This window comes from Myotis myotis, unplaced genomic scaffold (genome assembly GCF_014108235.1).
Source record: "Myotis myotis isolate mMyoMyo1 unplaced genomic scaffold, mMyoMyo1.p scaffold_m19_p_12, whole genome shotgun sequence".
Taxonomy (NCBI): Eukaryota; Metazoa; Chordata; class Mammalia; order Chiroptera; family Vespertilionidae; genus Myotis; species Myotis myotis.
The window spans coordinates 17,903,299-17,919,012 of record NW_023416316.1 but is presented as its reverse complement, the minus strand read 5'-3'; the positions used below and the strand labels follow the sequence as shown (position 1 = coordinate 17,919,012).

General features: G+C 48.2%; 1 protein-coding gene across 3 annotated transcripts in view; it reads right to left on the bottom strand.

Moving 5' to 3' along the window:
- Positions 1-851: 851 nt before the first annotated feature.
- The window catches only part of EPB41L4B (erythrocyte membrane protein band 4.1 like 4B), a 112,031-nt gene continuing 97,168 nt past the window's right edge, over positions 852-15,714 (bottom strand). For 2 of the 3 annotated variants that reach the window (XM_036330080.1, XM_036330081.1), the window contains exons 23-26: positions 10,446-10,562; positions 8,112-8,180; positions 3,574-3,719; positions 852-2,799 (exon numbers count right to left, since the gene is read on the bottom strand). In XM_036330080.1, coding sequence (XP_036185973.1) covers positions 2,730-2,799; positions 3,574-3,719; positions 8,112-8,180; positions 10,446-10,562 — 402 coding nt within the window. In that variant the 3' untranslated portion in view covers positions 852-2,729. The remainder of the gene's footprint in view (positions 2,800-3,573; positions 3,720-8,111; positions 8,181-10,445; positions 10,563-15,714) is intronic. The other variant, XM_036330082.1, reaches the window with a different exon arrangement.

Sequence of the window (15,714 nt, the reverse complement as noted above, 5' to 3'; positions counted from 1 at the left end):
TATTTAAAACAGATGAAGTGACTGTACCAATTCACTTTTACCCCTGTAAATCCACTCAAGCCAATGTCTTCTGCTCAGCTCCCAATGCCAAGCACCCGTCGTACATTTACGTAGGCAAATAACCAGGACAACTGCTGAAACAATGGAATCCTCTTGATTTTACTGATTAGAGTTGAGCTGCCAAAGGTACTGGGTTTTCATACACAGTAGAAGCCAACGAGTTTGTGACCCGACTTCTGAGACATCTGTGACATCCACCTTCTGAAACATCTGTGAACCCAGGGGGACGCGGGGAGGAAGAAGCAGGAGACTCAGAGGCTCCTGAAAACAGCGGCCGGAAAGCCCATGCATCCCTCCGCGGCAGCAGAGCCAACCTGACACCATGTGACACTGGGGTTCCTGGCCTCCGCAAGAGAACTTCCTGTTTTGCCCGGGAGGTTCCCATCAGAGAGCAGGAGGTGAAGAGCAGAAGACTCAGAAAGCTAACAGCTTAGGTGCTGGATTGGCAAGAGCTGACGAGCCCAGACACAGAGAGCTCCCCATATTGTACAGAAACACATTTGGCATCATCGTGTGCACGAGATAAAGAACGGCGAAAGCTGTTTTAAAGGTACAGCCAGGGGTTGTGTAGTACAGGGATTAAAAGGTCCCAAATACCCCAATTGCCCCAGATGGCTTCACCAGCAGAGCAGACAGCAGAAGCCATCAATGAGATGAGCACAACAGCCTGTGAAAGGCAAAGCCAAGCCCCACACGTCCTGATAGCTTCTAATGACATTACTGCACCACGCCAAGTCCAAAAGGGGCTGATGTTTACAATGATGACCATGACTCATCGAGAAAAGGTGAAATACTCTCCGGTATACTCTGTTTACTAAGGCAGGGAAGTTGTAATACAGCTTAGAAAGATTTCCCTCAAAAAATATTAATATTTTAAAGATTCAGCACTTCAGGGGTTAATCCTCTGTGATCTGAATATTTGCTTACATGCCTCCTTTTACAACAATGTTAGTAAATGAGGCATTGCTCTTTTTAAATAATCATTAGTATCAAATTATTGGCACCATTCAGTTTTAAGTACAGGGACAGGAGAGCAAACTATACAACACAACATAAAAATACAGTTCTGATACAAATATATGAGATCAGTTCCACTTAACAAGCGGTCTTAAGAAATGGATGGACATTTTACACACAGGGAAATATAGCTAGTAAATCATCACATGGAAAAGTGCTCGGCCTTGCTAGCAATTAATGAAATAAAACAACCTTTCAAGGACAACTGTACACACCTATTAAACAAGCAAAAATAAATTAAAATGGCAAAACCCAATACTGGCAGAGCTACTGGTAAATAGAAATGCTTATACATTGCTGGTGGCATCATAAATTGTAGGAGTTCAAGCATTCAGAGGGGATTGAGGGGGTTGACCTTTACGGTCCTTCCAACCCAAAGATTGGATCTTTCTAGAAAGCAATCTGGCAATAAAGTAAGAGTTATACAATACTTCATGCTCTTTGACCTCACAATCCCTCTTTGGAGATATTCCCGGGGGGAGAATCCAAAGGAAGGGTAATTTTTTTACAAAGACATTCATAGCAGCACTATTTATAAGAGTGAAAACTTGGATATAACTCAAATATCTAATAATGGGGAGCAGTGAGGTTAACCATGTTATAAGGATATAAAGACATTTAAATGGGTGAGAGCAGGATCTGTATTGAAAAGAGAAGTTATGTGTTAGGCGGAGAAGTACAACCAAAGAGTGTGTACACACCGATCCTACCACTGTAAAAAAGGTGTGCATATTCATTGAGAAAGCTTGGGAAACAATTTGGAGGGCTAGTTTGTGGCTAGGGGGTTCCTTTATTCCTGCAAAGTTGTTCAAGTGCATAATAAAAATTTAAAAACACATTTCTGGAAACTTACAAAAAGAGAGCAGAGTTTCTTCTGGTCAAGGTTCTAGCAATAGGATAGGAATTGATCAACTTTAGAAATAATTCTCTTTTATGGAACACCCCCAGTGAATCCTGATAATGAATCACCTTAATCTTGTAAGGATTTTTAGAATTTAAGCTATAATTTCCTACTTTGGGTCCGATCATAAATTCTGTGTATCCCAAATAATATCGTATTTAACAAAGTCACAAGTGAAATTATGTTTCAGATTAAGCTGAAGTACCTCGAGTCCTGGTGATTGCAACTTTCCGTTTTAGTTCACCTACTCGTGTCTGAATAAAAATGAATGTTAAAGACTTTAAAAGATCTGTGTATTTACCAGTGTAAATGAAAAACCAGCAATAAAGAATTATTCTCTCATTAAAAATGACTCTTTAGCAAACAGTCAAAGCTTGGTGTAAGTTTCAATCTTACAAAATCACATGATTGAGATTGATAGCAAAGGATTCTGCGCCTTAGTAACCCCTGTGGTTATCAATGAATACACACAGGTACTTCTGAAAAGGAATCCCCATTTTTCCATTTTTTTTTTCGCCAAGACTTACAAATCCTGTCTCCACTACATTGAGTAGAAGAAAAACTCTAATACTCAGGAGACATTAAATAACTTTTCCAATAAAAGTCAAGCCAGATGTTGGCTTCAACTAACCATGGGGACCTGGGCAGGCAGAGCACACATTTGCATGTTGTGCTAGAGTGAGCACACAAAGCCCGAAGAAGGAAAATGACAGAAGGCACCATGCCGTCCTCCAGGCAGCGAGGGGAGAAGTCACAGTTCGGTCATCAACAGTCTTTTCATCATTTTCTCTCTCTCCAGTTCCTGCCGGAGCGTCTCTGCACTGAAAAAGAGAGTAGGTGACAAAACAGTAAGATAAAGCCTCAAAAATCACAAGAGCAGACTTGCTGAAGTTGTCGCCAGATTTGTTCTTGGTCGTAGTTCTTGACTTTCTCTGACAGGCTCCTTCAGGGCCCCCTACATTTCCTAGCATGACAATGACCTGAAATTGTCTGGCTACCTATTGGCTTCCCCCTCCAGGCTGAGAGTTCCTCAGGGGACAGACTGTATATACGTCATTCATCTCTGAACCCCCAGAGCCTAGCACAGGCGCTGGTGCACAGCAGCCTCTCAGGAATGGTCCTTTGAGCGACTGGGAAGATGTCCAGGGGCTAGGTTTCTTTAAATAAAGCTTTCAATTAGTCTCGTATTGCACTTTCTCCTACAATTCCCTCCTATGTTTTAATAAGTAAAAATGAATTAAAATTGGCTGCTTTTAGAGATAGCTTCTAACTTCCTGGCCCTCAGGCCCAGTTGCCTATCTATGGAATCTGTCTCCACTGTACACACACACACACACACACACACACACACACACACTCACACACACGCTCATTTAATGTCTGTCTCCTCTTCCCCAACACTAAATTGCAAACTTTGTAAAGGTTGGACTTTTACCTACTTTGTTCACTGTACATCCTTAGCACCTCAAGTACTGTCTAGCCTTTGAAGGCATGTCAATAAACCCAGAAAAAAATGAATGAAAGCATGAATGACTGGGTTGTAGACGTCACAAACACAGTGAACCTAAGGCGTGTGCCTGGTTTCCCTCACCCACCTGGCTGCCAGAGAAACAGGCTTCCGAGTGGTGTAGATGGTCTGCACTGTGGAGATGGTCTCTGTCAAAGGCCTCAGGGTCACGGCTGGGATCAGCGGGGAAGACTGGCCAGGGCAGCACTGTAATTTACTGTCTCTAAAGTCTGCCTGGAGAGGAAACAGGAACGAGGAAAGCCATCTCAGTCTAGGTTTCCCTGCACTCTGTCAGCTGCTCCCTAAGCCATACCATGCAATTCCTGTTACTTTTTGATAACAGCTAAACTCAATTGTCATTAAATGATTTTACTTTGTGCCAGACACTATGCGAAGTACTTGACACACATTGCCTCTGGACAATGCTGTAAGGTGGAGATCATATTTCATCACATCTTAGACCCCATCATTGTAAGATGCACCATTTTTCCATGTGCCACCACCGAGAAAGAAAAATGTGACCAATCAAACTTGGTCCCACCCCCCATTGTAATGAGTTTTTTATTTCAGAGATGTTAAAAGGTGAAAAAAAAATGTGCATCTTAGAACTGATTTTATGGAAAAGGAAAGTGAGGCTCCAGAGAGGTCAAGAATCTTCCCAAGGTCACACAGGGTGTGTTAAGAACCAGTATTTAGAACCAGGGTGATCTGGCTCCATAACTGGTGGCTTCCACCACCATAGCAATGGTTCTAAAGTATGGTCGCCAAACTGGCAGCATCAGTGTTATCTTGAAACTTGGTAAAAATGCAAGTTCTCAGGCCCCACCAAAGACCTCTGGAACCAGAATGTCTGGGGAAGTCCAGCAGTCCGTGTTTTCACAAGGCCTCTAGATAATTCTGAAACCAGGGAACGTTTGAAAACTACTGGTCTAGAGAATATTGCCTCATTTGCAGAAAATAACTGGTTGTTTTTGTTTGCCTTAAAAGGCATGATATGCTTATTACTTTTATATAGAAAACTTAGGAGACATATAAAAGCAAATAAATGAAGAAATTCCATAATCCTTTACTGTTGTTGTCAGTATACATCCTCATTGTATTTTTTCTGTGCATGCTTTTTGCTTGTTTTATATCCTTTAGATAATGCCAGCTTCATATCTTATAACTTGATTTTTCACACTATTTCCTGGCTTTCTAAAGAAGAGGCATTGACCATCAAATGAGCACTACATTTAGACAGAAGATAACTTATCCCTTCTAGGAAAACATGAAAAATCTCTAAAAAAAAACCCAAGTATAGCTACTGTTCTGTAAGGATATATTTGGCTTGAGCAATGGGGAGAGGCTTATCTTTGAGAGGTCATGAGAGGCTATTGCTGAAAATCACAAGCTCCTTTTTGTTTTACACCTGTCTCCAGAGGGAAAACTGACCTGGCCTGGAATGGAGCAATGCCGAAGAATTGACCATGAAGAAGGGAGCATCAGACATTTTCCAGCATGTAGTGTTTGCCACAAAGAGCTTGCACAAATGTTGGGCTGTAGTCATCATATGTGTGGTCCACCAGATAATTCTGGCTCATCTCTTTCCAGGCCCCTGGTAGGGCTGCTCTTCCCAACCCTCTTTAAAGGTAGGCATGGCCTCCAGGCTAGTGTGGCTCAATAGTTGAGCATAGACCCATGAACCAGGAGGTCATGGTTTGATTCTTTTTAGGACACATGCCTGGGTTTTGGGCTAGATCCCCAGTAGGGAGTGTGCCAGAGGCAGCTGATCAGTGTTTCTCTCTCATCGATGTTTCCATCTCTTTTTCCTTCTCCCTTCCTCTCTAAAATCAATAATATATATATATATATATATATTTTTTTTTTAAGTTAGGCATGGCCACATGCTTTTCTTTGGCCAAGGAAATGTGAGTTGAGGTGCCATATTTTGTTTCCTTTGAAAGATTTAAGAGCCAGTGTGCAATTTATTGCCTCTTTTTTCCCTTCTGCCACTGTGACTAGCAATGTTCTAGGTGGCAGCTGCTCCATTAGCCTGGGTCCCAGAAAGAGGATGACACCCTCAGCCCATCCATGATGGACATACAGCATGAGCAGGAAATTCAGTTTGTCATTTTCAAGCATGACTTAGCTCATCCTGATACTGGAGCTGGAGTAAAAAGTTGTTTTGTTTTAGTGATCTAGGTGGAGGTTGAGCTTTTAATGTCACTTTTTATACTCTCTTGGAAAAGGGGGAAATATGGCACAAAGGCAATGTTGGGTGAAAGTGCTAGCATGAATCAAGGCAGTGGCACCAAACTATAGTAGCAGCCATTATATTCTTCAATGCCATGCACTCCACGTAGAAAGAAAAAAAGCTAGCTTCACTTAAGAATGACCTTGGGGAGCAGCAAAATTTACTAATATTATTAAATCTCAACCCTGAGTACTCATCTTTTTAATATTTGTTAAATGAAGCATGTTTTTGCCCCTTGAGTGTTTATTCCTTCCTCCCCTTCCTCTTCTCATGCCCCACTCCCTTGCTCTCTGCATTTTAGTTCTTCTTGCTTTCATTTCAGTCCCTTGAACATGGGATGATCCCTTTTGCCCCATGTTCATGCTGTTCCCTCTGCCTCCTCCAGCTGCCTTCAAGCCACTCTTGCCCAGTTCTTAAAAGTCCCAGCGTGGTTTCTGACATTGGTTTCCTGCTCTGTCTTGGCCCCCAGCTTTTCAGGAAGGGCTTCCCTGGGTGTCTCATGGCACTGCCAAGGCTGGGAAGGAGGCCAGAGTGCCCATTATGGCCAGCTGAGGGAAGAGGAGCCAGAGTTTCCAGCTGGGGAACTGTGCCTAGCAAAACTGCAGGGGTAGGATGAACGTCGGAGTAATAATATTTAACAGCCTGGCCCAGCCCCTGTGTCTCTGTCCTCTCGTTCTTAAAAGGCAGGCGCTGGCAACAGCTCATGATCCTAGAAATGGATGTTCTGGGAGCCTGTTTTTGCCTTTGCCTGGACTGTGTACACCTTCCCTCTCCATGTGACTCAAACTACCTCAAGTAGTGACCATCATCCAGCTCATGAGACTGCACTTGGAGCTACCCCAGGGTCACTACAGCCCACCTCACAGATCCCCCAGAGGGGCCAGAAACCCTTTGGAAGGAGGCTCAGGAATCACTTGGTTCTAGGAATTACCTAGATCTGATCCCTGGGAGGAGGGGGTGACAGCAAAAGAGGAGGGACCCTGGACTCCCCGTTTGTGCTCTGGACAGCTGCCCATGATATAGTGAGCTCCTGCAGCCGTTTTCATTTAAAGAAAAGAACTGAGCAACTGAAAAGAAACTTGGAAATTATCAGACCCTCTCATTCTGCAGATGAGGAAACTACAACACTTAAATGTTAAAAAGCATTTTAACCGTTGGCAGCGAGTAGAAGTTGCCCAGCAACACAGAGAGAGGTGATGGCTGGAAGCCAGTTGTCACAAGTCCTGGCTCTTGTTAATTACACCACCCGCCTCTCCAGCCTTGAGAAACAACAATCACACTTGACATTTGTGGGATGGTCTGTGGCCAGTAAAGTATTTTCAAGTTCTTCATCCCTTTTGATTCTAGCCACAACCGGATACAGGGAGGATATTCTTATTACTGGGTCTGCTTTAAATAAGAGGAGACTGGTGTTCAGAGTGGTCAAGTGACGTATCTAAAATCACACTATTATCAAGATGCAGATCCAACTCAAAAGAATAAAAAACCGGAACTCAAACAAAATGCCATGTCTACACATGTTCAGGGCATCATGATTTATAATAGCCAAAAGGTGGAAACAACCCCAATACCCATCAATGAATAAAAGGATCAACAAACTGCAGCATGTACGCACAATGGCATATTGTTCCTCCATAAACAGAAATGAAGTACTGACACGTGCTACAATGTGCACGAGCCTCAAAAACATACTGAGTGAAAGAAACCAGACACAAAAGGTCATATGATTCCTTTGATATGAAATATCCAAACTAGGGAATTCCATAGAGAAGGAATGCAGATTGGTGGCTATGAGGGGCCAGAGGGAGACAGGAAATGGGGAGTGACTGTTTAGTGAGTATGAGGTTTCCTTTGGGGGTGATAAAAATGTTTTGGAACTAGATAATGGTGGCAGTTGCACGGTTCTAAATGTACTTTCACTGAGTTGTCACTTTAAAATGGTTAATTTTAGCCCAGCCGGTGTGGCTAAGTGGTTGGTCACTGGTTTGATTCCCCATCAGGATACATGCCCGGGTTGCAGGCTCCATCCCCCGTAAGGGACATGCAGGAGGCAGCCGATTGATGAGGTTTCTCTCTTATCAATGTTTCTCTCTCCCTCCCTTCCTCTCCCTCTAAAAATTAATAAAAACATATTTTTAAAATGGTTAATTTTATGTTTGTGATCAGATCAAGTATGCCCGCACCCTCTCCTCCTCCCACAGATTGGATCTAGGTAATTCCTAACTAAAAGATGGGACCCCCCCCACCCCCCCAGACCCTAGCTCCTTCCAAAGTCAGAGTTGACAGTGATCAAAGGCAGCTGTTGGCACGGCTCCTGGCGTCCCACAGCACAGCATGCCACGTGGGAACAATGCCTTTGAGTGTAGACGGGTTCTCTGGATTAAGCTACTTACGGTAAACTGCGGCCCTGCAATGAAAGGCTCGGGAAACGAGGTCACTGGATCAACCGGGAATGTTTTTATCTTCAAAAAAGAGAGAAAACAAGTGTTACTTTCAGATTAGAAAACAATGTTTTGCCACCTTTGGCGGTGTGCTTTTTAGATCGAACTGAAGGATTCGAGGGCACACACGCCCAGCCTTCATTGCTTGTGTAGGGAAACACACAGAGGCCCCGCAGGAGTGTGGCCAGTGGTTTTAATCTGCGCCCCTTGTTGTAGTCTCATGTTTGGGGGGCACCCCAGGCTTACCTCACCCTGGAACCCCCTTCACTGGGGTCTGCTGGGGCCTCCCAGGCAGGCTGGGCCCTATCCCTCGCCTGACCCACTGGCCAGGTGCACCTGAGGCAGGCCGGGGCTGCCTGGGTGGCTGCAGGGAAAGGACTAGAGAAGCTGAGAGGCCACATTTTAAGACACAGTCTATGACGGTGGGCACAGGAGTGACTTACCCAAGATCACACATTAGTCCAGAGCTGGACCAATTAGGCCAGAAAGCACTCCCTATCTGCTCACGTTAGTTGTTGAACTCCCTGTACACTCTGGGCCACAAAGGAACCCACATGAGCCTGTGAGAATCCTGCCACCGTGGCCTTTAGAAACAGAAGGCATGACGATCAAAAGGGCCCAGTTCCAGGGGTGGCTGCAGCGCAGGGCTGGTCTGAGAGAGGGGGGTGCGCCACCTGACCAGGCAGTGATGGGTGGCCAGAAAGAGACTTTGCTTCTGTTTTTTGTCTGGTCATTACGTCTTTGGCCTCCTGGATCCTTGGGGCTTGGGGGGGAGCCGCCCTAGAGAACTGCCCGCATGCCCAGGGGCCGGGTGGCTCTGGCACTAGCTTTGTCTTGAAGCCCCAGGGCACAGAAACTGCCTGCACACCTGCTGGGAATGCACACTCTGCACCCCCCAACACCCCCCCCCAGAGGGTTGCAGCCGAGACAGCTGCCCATTGGAAGCAGCCTTCGTGTCCCTCAGGGTCTTGCCTATGGAACCTGGGACAGTTCCTTGGTGCCCTTGAGTCACTTTAATGGGGAGTAAAGTAGGAATGAGCAAGTTCACATCAACCAGACCCAAATTTGCTGAGGTTTCTGAATGGGTGGGATAGGTCTCAATCTAAGTGATCTGGGAATGATAATGTCCTTGCAATAGTCAGAGAGAGGTCCAGTCCAAGTCTGCTTCCCTCCCCCAACTTCTCTTCCGCCTCTTTAAACATCTCCAAATTCCCAGCATGGACCCCACGCTTTGCCTTAAGACTCAGGTGCCAACTCAGACTGCTGGTGGCGGCTGCCTGCAGCCCAGCAAGACTGGGACTAGGGCCAGTGCCATGTGGTGCATGCTCCTTGTGTGACCTAGTGGCTCCACGTGGTGTTCTGAGACCAACAGCCAAATGAAAGGTAACGTACAGGTGAGACTCTCAGACCAGCATGGAGTAGAAAGGGAGAGAGGTTGATTGTTGCTATGAAAGGAATGTGAATGTTGGCAACTCCAAAGAATTATGTTGTACCTGCTCTAAATAAGAAAATATATATTCCAGCAGCTGTGCTCCGTGGCCAAGCATAGTCTCCTGACGGTGCTGTCACTTGGACCTAGCAGGGTCTAGCCTGAGAAAATAAAATGCCTGATGCCAGAGCCTACGTGTGTTCCCTGGGAAAGTGAGTGACACACTGGGAACCAAACCCGCGCCCTGTGGTAGAGAACCGGTGAGGTAAATGGTGGACCACTCACCTAGGGGCATATAAACGGTCACAGAGAATGTGGTAACAAGGACAAGGTAGAAAGAACACAACCTTAAGTGAAAAACAGAAGATGGCATGGGTATGCTTTAACTCTGTAAAAATATGAATACAAATTAGCAGGAAACATGCAAAAATGAAAAAAACAACAACGTGCTAGGCTGGGGTTATGGGCGATTCCTTTCAAGTCATTATGTAATATTCATGTTATCTTGATAAGTAGCAAGAAAGACACGTTTTAAAAAGCTTTTATTTTCAGTAGAAATGCAACTAAGAATTTCCTCTCTGGGAAAAGCATCTGTGCTCATTGAAGCTCTAGGATAACAAGCTTCCTCGTTCTGGAGACCTGGTTCTAGTGACGAAGGGCCAGGACCACAGCCCTGTGTCCCAGTTTGACCAGAGCCAGCTGGTCTCCAAACTTTGTGTCCATCCTGGAACGAGAGCACCTGTCAGCCGGCCTCCTTGGGGGGTCTGAGGCTCCTGCACACCCCTGCGGCCGCCGCCTGGTGGCTCCTGCCCGCCTCGCCTCTCCTGGCCAGGCCCCTCTCCCTGCTGGGTACCTACCAGCCTCGTTTTGATTGGAGGGTGCATGCAAACTCCAGTGGTCTCTTCCTTCATGGGGAGAGAGAGTGGAGGAGAGCAGCGAGAGTGGGCACAGTGGGGGGCGCTGGCGGGCTCTGCCTGCTCACAAGGAGAGGAGAGAAGGGGAGGAGGAGGTGGTGAGAGATGGGGAGGAGGAAGAGGAGATAAGGGAGAGGGAAGGAGAGAAAGATAGCACAGTGCAAGACGGATCTGTCAACTCCTGCTCTCAAGCCAGTCTCACCCGCAGCCTACTTCCAGCCTCTGGCCAACTGGAGGCTAGTCCCTCCCGCTGCCCTCCTCTCTCCGCCTTCTCTCCTCTCTGGCCCGCATCTGTCTCCTCCACCATCTGAGCAGAATTCCACCTCAAAACCCCAACCCGGTGAGGGTGGGTAGGGGCCGTCTCCTGTGCCAACTGCACGGGACTGGCAGTGTCTTCCTGGCACGCTGTTGAGGATTCTGAAGCATTGCCCAGGCCAAGCCAGAAAGCTGTGAGTGAGTGATGTCGGCGTGGGGGCACTAGGAGGGGTGGCCACACACATGGGAGCGACCACCTTCCATGCCTGTGGCCTCCTCCACTCTGCGAAACAAGGGTCCACCTTATGCTGAATCGGTGAGCAGATGCCCAGCAGAGTGCCCCAGGAAAGAGAGATGTCGGCGGCGAGGAGGAACGCAGAGTTTAGGGCTGAACCTGTCATCTCTCTCTATCTGTGCAGAAAACATACTGGCCTTCCCCCCTCCCACACCCATGGGCCCAGGCCTTGGCAGCTTGTATGGGCACTGGGGTACCCTGCTGCTTAGCTGGAAGATGCCAAGCATTGTGAGAAAATGCCATGTCACTTGGGATACCAGGTTCCCCGCCCCAGCCCTAAATTGTGCCATGCGCCCGGCAGAGGTCCAGCAGCGTGTACTGGTGAAATGAGGATGGTGAAGAGAGAATGCTCTGATGTCAGGGGCGGGGACCGCTGACGGGGTTCGCTTGGGTTTCAGGGAGGGACCATTCGCTCCAGAGAATAAACACGGGCATCTTGTCACTCCAGAGAGTCTCCTTACGTAGTTGGTCTGATCCTGCCATAATGAATACAGTACAGCCGCTGGGTAAGCCTCACTGAAAGCTGGTCAAGAAAACTGCAGGCCTCTTTCCTGTCTCCACACGGACCTAACTTCATCCTCTACCACGTGCAGCCCAGGACGGTCTCCGGGGGCTTTTACAACCGTTATCTCACGGTGGCCTTCACGGCGGCCTTCACGGCAGCCATGTTGTACTCTTCAAATCTGGGATGTGCAGAAATGGCATTTGCAAAGTCTAAATCCACGGGTCTAGACCCCTTCCTGGTGGTTCTAAAGCTATTCTTCAGAAACAAGTGAGTCCATATGAGTCACCTGCAGTTAAGTTTAACCTCCCCGCCCCCGCCACCCCCTGGCCCACTGTTCTCTCTGGTCCTCAGTATAAATCCTACATCCGTCCGTCTGACAGTATCCGTGGCCTGCATGAAGCTGGCTCCCGTCTGCCCTCAGGCTCAGTCCCCACCCGTCCCAGGCATCAAAGCCCCAGCCAGAACCACTACACCAGGGACCCCAGGCCACGGGGCCCTTGCCTTTACAGGTACCAGCAGGCTCAATGTGTGCTCTTTGAAGAAAATAACAATTGGCCTAAATGACCAAGAATCGTGGATGCCCTGCCTAGGAGCCAACATGGGTACAGCCCGCCAGTGTTTGAATTGAAGGTTATCATCGTGACTTAAGGCTTTGCCCAGCATTGGACTGTTTATGCTCAAGAAATGTTGATCCCAAAAGCACCTCTGACCTTTCTAAACAGGCATCTGAGACAAAAGAACATTCCTGCGGCTCCCGCACGCTTGACTCTAGGAACTGAGCAGGAAGTGAGATAACATGTAACAGGACACTCTTCTGAAAGGCCATTCTATTTTCTCGGCCTCGTATTTCCTTTGCTCCTTGGGTCTTGCCCACATTCGGGCAGCTAGATTCTACTTGGCTTCTGCGTTTCAAAATCCGACTCTTTGGGAAAGATTTCAGCCTGGACAATGACAATGCAAATGCATGAGGCTTCATCATCCAGATAAGGAGATTGCCCGTCTGAGGACAGAGGAGAAAGTCAGAAGGGGAGGGAGGAGGGCTGGACATTAGGGAGCACTGAGCAAAGGGGCCTGTGCCCCAATCCGTGGGCTGAGGCTGGGGAATGGGGATTAAAGCCAGAGAGGACCCGTGTCCCTCTGCTCAGGGAGAGCCAGGAGGTGGCAGGTCCCAGAATAGCAGGGCTATGTGGTGTGTCCAGCAGATCGGGATGCATACCCCAGCAGGACAGTGATTGGCATTCCACTCTCCGCCTGAGGGAAGCAGAGGGCCCCGATGTATGGGCAAGCGATGACATCACAAACTAGATGACGCCCTCCCTCTCTCCATGCCCTGGAGAACACAGGGGGACTGAAGAGGTACCCTGATTTGATTTGGGGTGAAGCTTTAGCCCTCATGATAGAATGAGGCTCAAAATAAAAACTAAGTTATGAGACAAATGGAAACCCAGCCATTCTGTGCCCAGCACAGCCTTCCTCTGGCTAGACCCGCCTCCTCCCTGACCAACCATCCCTGACCTGGAAGAGGCCTGGGTTGTGACCGGCTCTGCTTTGCAGTTGGGTGAGTGGTTTATGAAATAACGGGGATCAAAGAGGGACAAACCCCAAAGAGAAAGCATCCATCCTCCTTCCAATCTCCCTCATTCTCTTAACACCAGCATCCTCTGCGCACTGCTCACACTCACACCCCTGCAGAGAACAGCAGATGGAGAGTGGGTGCTGTCTTCACTCACTGCCTTCTCTCCCCTCCCACCCCACCCCACCTCTTCCATCTCAGGCAGAAACTGATCCGGTTATGAAGTCTGTGGTGCCGATTCGGGGACTGGGCAGACAACGAGCTGCAGAGGTGGTGGGACTTCGATTGCTAAATCGAGCTACACCATCAAGGAGTTGGGAATGAGAGAAGAAGAGGTTTGGGGAAAATGCTGCAAGAGTGAAGCTGGAAAGAATGTTTTTGTGAAGAGCTTGGGGGTGAAAGTCCTTGCAGGTGGGCAGGGGGCAAGAGAGGTAAGAGGGCAGCAAAGAGACGCAAGAAGTGTTACCAGGTGGGAGTTTAACCTTGAATTTTTTTGGAGATCCCAGTCAAAGTTTGAACCTTCTGATTATGCTTGGCTGTTTGGACTATGCTTCTTTGGAAACCACTCCCATAGACTGGGTCATGAGGGTGGACAGTTACCAGGGTTAGACCAGCTCTGATAGTGTCTTGGGAGATGAAGGCAAGATAATCTATCCCCCTCACCTCTCCAGCTCCCTGTCTGTGCAGCTCTGTGCTCTCTTCTTTCCTCCGTTCTCCAAGCAACCAGGGCCATGATGTGGCTTTAGGGGTCTCATTCAGCCCCAGTCCTTAAGCCCCATCTCTCCTCTGCTGTCCCGAGTCACAGACAACATGATCCCCCATCACCCTGATAATGAGGGCAGAGAGGGCTGCTGCTTGCATTACTATGACACTGGGAGGAGCAGATGGAGGGCAGAGGACCAGACAGAGGGAGAAGCAGGCTGCCAGAGTCCGTCTTCCTCTCAGGAACCCTAGGTATCCACGGAAGACAGGACTCTAGAGCGAAGTGAGGGCAAAGCCAATGATGCTGAGGAAAGCCCAAATGGGTGGGCTCCCGCCAAAATACCAGCCCTCCGGCTGCCTGCTGTGTGAACGTGCACTCACGCCTCAAATGCACGCAAGCAAGACAAAGGATGCTTCACCCCGAAAGCACGTATTCACCGCAAACTTCATATGAAGTGGGCAGCCCGGTCTCGGTGCAGTACAAGGATCTCAGCCGTCCTGTGCCCGGGCAGTACAGCACCCTGGCCCCGGGTTCAGAGCTAAGAGCCCCCAGAGATGCCAGCTGGGTGTCCTGGGGAGAAGGAATGAGCTCCCTGCTGCTGGAGGGGTACAGACAGAGGCTGGACAGTCACTTGTTAGGCATTTGCATCTCATATCATGGAACCTCTGGGTCGCTGCCTGATGCTGCTTCTTTTCTAACCTCAGTCTTATAGTGAAAGAAAAGATGGGCAATTCAATCTACAAGCTGGATCCATAACATGGTCTTAATTGAATCCCAGGACTCCTATCAAAGCTATGATATATTGAGATATATATATATATATACATATGTGTGTGTGTGTGTGTGTGTGTATTACAAACTAATCCTAGTTCTCAGAAATATCAGGCCTTTTTAATAAATACTCAGTATTCTGTTCATGGTGTGTCCTCTGCATAGAATGCTTGGGTCTACTTTCTCCACGTGGCAAACTCCTACTCACACTTGAAAACCCTGGTCCCGTGAAGCCTAGGAACGTTGCTTTCTCCCCTTTGCTTCCATGGGCTTTCAGACTGCACCTTAGGGCTTCTCTGGTCCTTTGGGGGATGCTGCCCTCCAGCTGCAGGATGTCCTCAGCTTGCCACCGAGGCCCGCCAGGATGTAACGGGTGTACTCATGGGGTACTGGTGGAGCACCAGGCCCAGTCACCTAACCTGCTGCCCTTTGCTCCAGGCCCTTTGGCGAACTTTCCCGTCTGGCGAGTGCTTTAAACACAGCCCTTCTCCCAGGTGGCAAGTTCCCTAAAGAAGACGCCGGATGCAGCCCAGTCTGCTGCGAAGAGCACCGGAGGAGGAGTCAGGACACTTGGGTTCCCGCGCCATCTCAGTCCCTGTGTGATTGCCCCACGCTGGGACTCAGTTTCCCCAACTGTGTAAAGAGATGACGAAGGCTCCTGTTTCTGAGTTACCCTCCCTTGGCAATTTTTCTAACAAAAAGACCCGGAATAACTTGGTTCCATTCACTTGCACACGGGGAATAACTCGGAAGGTTCCTAGAACCGTCCGTTCTCAGCAGTTTATCCAAAGCGGCTGACTCGAAGCCCTGAGATGGTACCCATCTCCAGGTGAGAGGTAAAACGGTATAAATCACAGGGGATTGCCTTGGGCCAGCTGAGGCAGGAGTGGTGATCATTCCTAAAGCCTGGACAGCATCGTGCCCCATTTGAAAACCTTCCAGAAATCCCTCCTATCCACTGAATCCTCCTCCAGCGAGCCACACCCGAATGACTCCCCTTTCTGGCTTCTCTCTGTGCATCTTGTACCTGGCTCCCCTGTCCACCTTGGCCCTTTATCAACCTGCCTCCCCTCCAACCTCTGGCTGCCCTGTCCACTCCGAGCCTCCACA